Source organism: Alosa pseudoharengus, unplaced genomic scaffold (assembly GCF_046254945.1).
Source record: "Alosa pseudoharengus isolate Yale_2024_CS ecotype anadromous, Long Island Sound unplaced genomic scaffold, YU_APseudo_1.1 YU_APseudo_1.1_scf_19, whole genome shotgun sequence".
Classification (NCBI taxonomy): Eukaryota; Metazoa; Chordata; class Actinopteri; order Clupeiformes; family Clupeidae; genus Alosa; species Alosa pseudoharengus.
Window position 1 is genome coordinate 27,920,102 of NW_027468657.1, and position 5,626 is coordinate 27,925,727.

General features: G+C 41.8%; 1 protein-coding gene across 1 annotated transcript in view; it reads left to right on the top strand.

Annotated features, from left to right (window-relative positions):
• Nucleotides 1-2,046: 2,046 nt before the first annotated feature.
• Nucleotides 2,047-5,626, top strand: part of LOC143132570 (protein diaphanous homolog 1-like) — a 22,768-nt gene continuing 19,188 nt past the window's right edge. The window contains exons 1-2 of the mRNA XM_076292166.1: nucleotides 2,047-2,774; nucleotides 5,240-5,372. Of these exons, the coding sequence (XP_076148281.1) occupies nucleotides 2,655-2,774; nucleotides 5,240-5,372 (253 nt within the window). The 5' untranslated portion in view covers nucleotides 2,047-2,654. The remainder of the gene's footprint in view (nucleotides 2,775-5,239; nucleotides 5,373-5,626) is intronic.

The window sequence follows — 5,626 nt, forward strand, 5'->3', positions numbered from 1 at the left end:
AGTTCTCCGTCGTAGGACGGATTTCCGTCAATTTGATTTTAGAAATGTCATATTTGAGATCGATGCAAATCCGATGAGAAAAAAAATAGGAGGGGGGGGGGGGGGGACTGTCACCTTTGCTTTTCCTTTTTTAAGGCAACTACAAATATTAGGTAAATGTTTGACCTAATAGTGTTCTTGAGAACTTTCTGTGTCTCAATCAGTGACCGCTCAAGAAGATAGCCTACGTCAGCCATGAGTTTCGCTTTGTTTATGTTGTAGCTACACACTTGTCTTGAGCGTTTGCTTAAAAAAAAAAGAACACGTATGGAGGACTATAACGGTCTAAAAGTTGGATTATAGTGACACAATCGAGACAGCTGATGAGGTTGGCCAATCAGTTTAACTTTTTTGGATATGAGAAGAAGCATAGGCTGTGTTCTTTCCGTGCATCAATGTAGACAATTTCTTACTATCGCGAACTCTTGTCAGGGGAGGTCATTCATTTTGGGTGTCACCTATGACTTGAACAGATAGCCTGCTATGCCACCCGATGTAGGCTACTATTATTGTTACAGTTTTTAATCAATGCAACTAACATTATGTGTAAAGCGACGCAATATAAAACGTAGCCTATGCAATTTATTATCCCGTCTATTATGACAACAATGTTTTTCACAATTTGCGACGGGAGGTTTTGTCTAAGCGTGTTAACATAAAATAATAATAATATTGTCATCATCGCGAACTGTCGAGTAAGGGGGTCAGTCGTGTTTGTGACGCACAGACAGCCTTGTAGCCTATTTTGCTTAGGCCTCACTTTTAACGACAGTAGGTTGTGAGTGTATGTTGACAAAAAATAATCATGCAATTAAAATAGTTAACTTAAAACTTTGCTATAAAATATTATTAATTTATAGCACAAAACCATAACCAGTAGGCCTACCAGAACCTCGCATATTAGCGTCATGATTTGTGTGCGTCTATTTGGCAAGGCTACTAGCTGTCATGGATGCGTTGTTGCTAAAGGAAGGCAGGTGTCAAAAGTTAAAAAATAAATGGAGATAGGCAGCTGTTGGAAACGGAGGAGAACTAACAAGCCATGGTGTAAAGAAATTAAAGTGCCAGGGGTTTGCTTTTGCGCGGTTCGCTGCAAGAAAATTGTTTATGGATGCAATAGGAAAACGTTTTAGCACGCCACCAATCAGAAGACCGCCATGAGGTTAACGTTCGTGCACTTCAGGACATCTTCCCTACCTGGTGCAACTAGCCACCACGACAGAGGTAGGCTACGTTTATCTATGGCTGACCGTTTTTATGTTTAGAAAGTAGGCTACGCATGTTCTTTCATAGCACAACACGACCTGTCCTTCACCATATCGCAACCTCTTGTCAACCTTATACAATCTGTTGCTGAAGACAAAAGCGCCGTCTCCAGATTGTTGTTATCAAATACGCAGACCTCCTGCATGAGCACACACAGTATTGCTGCTCATTGGAAAACTGAGTTGTCTGTAAAACTCAAAATTACCATGTTTTCATTAAATGCGGATGAGGCAACAAATGGAAATATGAACAATATCTAGAATGTTCTGATTCGTTACTTTGATGAGGAAATGGGAAGTCTTGCAAACTTGATTTTATAGATTTTACTTGGTGTTGAATTGCATATTAACAAGAAAAAAATCTCCCCTTTAAACACTTTTGGTCTGAAGTAATTAAATAAGAGTGTGTTAAAGCCTTTCTACAATATTGCTGCAATAGAAAAGAACAGCAATGGCTAATCAGCAATGGTTAGGGATGGTACAAAACATTTTTTTTGTTCATCAGGAAAACTCAATCTCAATCAAGAACACTCAATTCGCCTTATTCACATGGTGGCCATTGGCGGCTAAAACGAGGCTACAGGGTACACAAACCATAGGATTGTTATGTTCTATGCATTCACCTGTAGGTGGCATTAAGTATATAGTGTACCCTGTAGCCTCGTTTTGGTTTAAACAATGGCCGGCGTGTGAATAAGGCGAATACTCCCTTTACTTTGCTGTTTGCATCTTTTTGTGCATTAAAAACCAATAGGTCACGACCGCAAAAGGGGTGCTATCTCTATAGGTAGATATGAACAACGTATGACTTATGGCCTGAAAAAAGTTCAGTCAAACGATTTTTTTTCACTTTAATCCCTGGATATGACATCATGTGACATGACATTGAGGAAACAATGCTGTCTTAGGGTGTTTCCCATCTCACCAACTCTTCCTCTCCATTTAGGATTCCTCCTCAGCTGTTCCACTTGGCTCCTGCTGACTACATTTCCTCTTCCTGTTTGCTTGCATAATGACCCAATTTCCTGTTCCTGTTTACAAAACAAATCATCCATTCCGGTACATTGTCATATGTGCTTTGTTCACAACAATGACCAATCTAGTGAGACAGACAAGACCCAATGGACATATAATGGAATAAATCTGTGTCCTTGGCCCTCTTCCCAAACTGTTGCAAGACCCTAGTCAAGCCACACACACAGATTTTTTAATTTCTCACTTAAGACCATAGCAGCCATGTAAACATATTTGGCCTTTGGCGTTGTGTTCTTCTGGGTTCCGCGTTCTCCTTAACGTCCTGCTCACATCTTCGTGGCCACCGCCAAGGAGCAGTACGAGAAGCTGGAGCTGATGCACAAGAACATGGAGAAGCAGTACGAGGAGCTGGGCACCTACTTCGTCTTCGACCCCCGCAAGATCACCCCCGAGGACCTCTTCGGGGACCTCAACAACTTCAAGAACATGTTCCAAGTGAGTGCTAGCGTAAACCACTGAGTCGGTCAGTGATTGGCACCTGTCAGTGATTGGCACCTGTCAGTGATGAGCACCTGTCAGTGATGAGCTTGTTCTAAACAAAGCAAATATGTTTCTGTTTGCTTTGCTTTTCAACTGATAACACTGCTGCCTGCTGATAAATGTAAATAAACATTGATGTGCAGACAAGCAATTTCCTGCCGGGGCATTATCTTACTCTTCCCATCTCTCTTTCTCTTTCTCTCTCTCTCTCTCACACACACACACAAACACACACGCACAAGGTAGGTGTGTATTAGATAAGCCTCCACCTGCTCTGTGTGTGTGTGTGTGTGTGTGTGTGTGTGTGTGTGTGTGTGTGTGTGTGTGTGTGTGTGTGTGTGTGTGTGTGTGTGTGTGTGTGTGTGTGTGTGTGTGGCTGGCTACAGTAGCAGGTGGTAAAACCATTACCCCACTTGTCTTTGTTTAGTATATATCACTCAGACAGCCCACCAGACATGCCGGCTGGCTGCCAGCTTCTCCCAGACACACACGTTCAAACACACACACACACTTTTGAACACCTGCTCCTCGTCTGATTGAGGTTACCATAAACCTTCTTGACTCAGACAGTACTCTGTCAACCAGTTTAAATGTCGGTCTCAGAATAACACACACACACACACACACTCATGCACTCTCAGGTCCTACCCATGTCTACATAGTTTGATGCTACGTATACAATGACCATATTATAGCCCCTTTGGTTGGAGATAAGGTTTCACTAGGAGAGGGTCTATTTGTGTGTGTGTGTGTGTGTGTGTGTGTGTGTGTGTGTGTGTGTGTGTGTGTGTGTGTGTGTGTGTGTGTGTGTGTGTGTGTGTGTGTGTGTGTGTGTGTGTAGTTTGTCGACATGTACAAGCACACACTCACTTACTCATCCACTCATTCTGTCTGCATAGTCTGATATGATATCATGGCCGTCGTAGCCCCTTGCGTTGGCCGTGACGCCCCTTTGAAAATCAGAGGTTTACAGGCCACGGTGGCCTTGGTGCCCCCTTCTTTAAATATTCTGCTTTGCGTCCTACTAATAGCGATATATATTTAGCCTATGGCCTGTCAAAATAATCTTAGCATTCACAGTGCAAATTACGCAGTGGAGAAAGTGACAGCGCAAGAAAGAAAGTGCCGCTCGTCCAAATTAACCCATTCTTCTGAGTTGAACTACTCTCGAAGAAGCCTACTCATCACACAGACATCACAAGTATCACATGAAAGAGATTTTTCTCAGCTTTTAAACGATGTTAGCCGCTAATTGCTGTGGTGAACGGTTCGCGAGAAAAGTAAATAATATCATTCAAATTTAATCATAAATTCTACTGAAGGTTTTGCGTCCATCTCCCTACCCATTCATCTCCGTGGAATACTTCACGAACCCTTCGTTTAACATACGACAAACCACATATCAGAATAAACAGAAGACCTTACCGAACAGAAAGGTGTAAAGCAGTCCCCTGTACAGTTAGCCGTTCCAGACTAATCCCGTTTTGAATTTGCAGTAAATTTCAACATACATGGATGTCTCCAAATTTGGGATTTAAGTTTTACACTGTGTTTAAATTGTTCCACATTATTTCATAACGGGCCAAATACAAAATAAATATTACAAATGTCGCCTAGATATCGGTAAATCAGAGGACAGCTGACTATAAGAGTTTGTGAACGTAGCCTTAATGATCACAAAATGCCATGCATCTAGGCTATTTGAGTTTCTTAAAGCTGAGCTGTGCTTAAATTGTTCAATACATGATTTCATAACAGGCCAAATACAAAATAAATGTTATATATAGCCTATATATCTGAAAATATTTGATGATCAGATGATTTACAGTTATATGTAATATGTCATGTTTTATGTTTTTGTAATGTTTCATACAGTGATGCAGGTCTACTGCAGTTAATACAACTTTGATCATTTTTATAGCATACTACTGTACTTTGGCCTTGGTGCCCTGACATGTGGCCTTTGTGCCCCCCACCAAATATGCCCAACTGAAGGCCAAGTGGCCTTGCCCCTAAAATGGTGAAATTTCAAGCCTGCTGATACTACATACACTACCGGTCAAAAGGGTTCTCGACTGATGTAGAAAGAAATGGCTGATCATTAAGGCAATATCTACATTGCTCATTACCAGCAACCATTCATCCAATGTTCCAAAGGCACATTCTGTTTACTAATCTGATATCATTTTAAAAGGCTAACTGAGAAAACATTGGAGAACCCTTTTGCAATTATGGAAGCACATAATGTAATCTGAAAACTGCTGCCCTGATTAAAAAAAAACAATGCAACTGATCTCGGCTGTTATTCTGTCTATAATGGAGTGGAATGGAAATTTCCCCAAACTTTTGACCGGTAGTGTAAATGATGAAGAAAAACTGTTAATCGTGTGTGTGTGTGTGTGTGTGTGTGTCTTCTGCAGACAGCGGTGAAGGAGAACCAGCGGCGTAAGGAGTCCGAGGAGAAGATCCGCAAGGCCAAGCTGGCCCGGGAGAAGGCCGAGAAGGAGAAGGAGGAGAAGGCTAAGAGGAGTCAGATCCTCGACATCAACGCAGGTGACGTTATCACACACACACACACAGGAGTTTTAAGGCAATCAGAAGACAATGAAGCAGGATGGGTTAGATGTGGATGCATGTGATGGTATGGAAGTCTGCGGTTGAAAGCACTATACTATACACACTGTTCTGTCTGTGTGTGTCTGTGTGTGTGTGTGTGTGTGTGTGTGTGTGTGTGTGTGTGTGATTGATGAGAGGACATTATGTCACCATGTGGTGGGGAATGTTATTAAAGTGAAACACTCAGGATT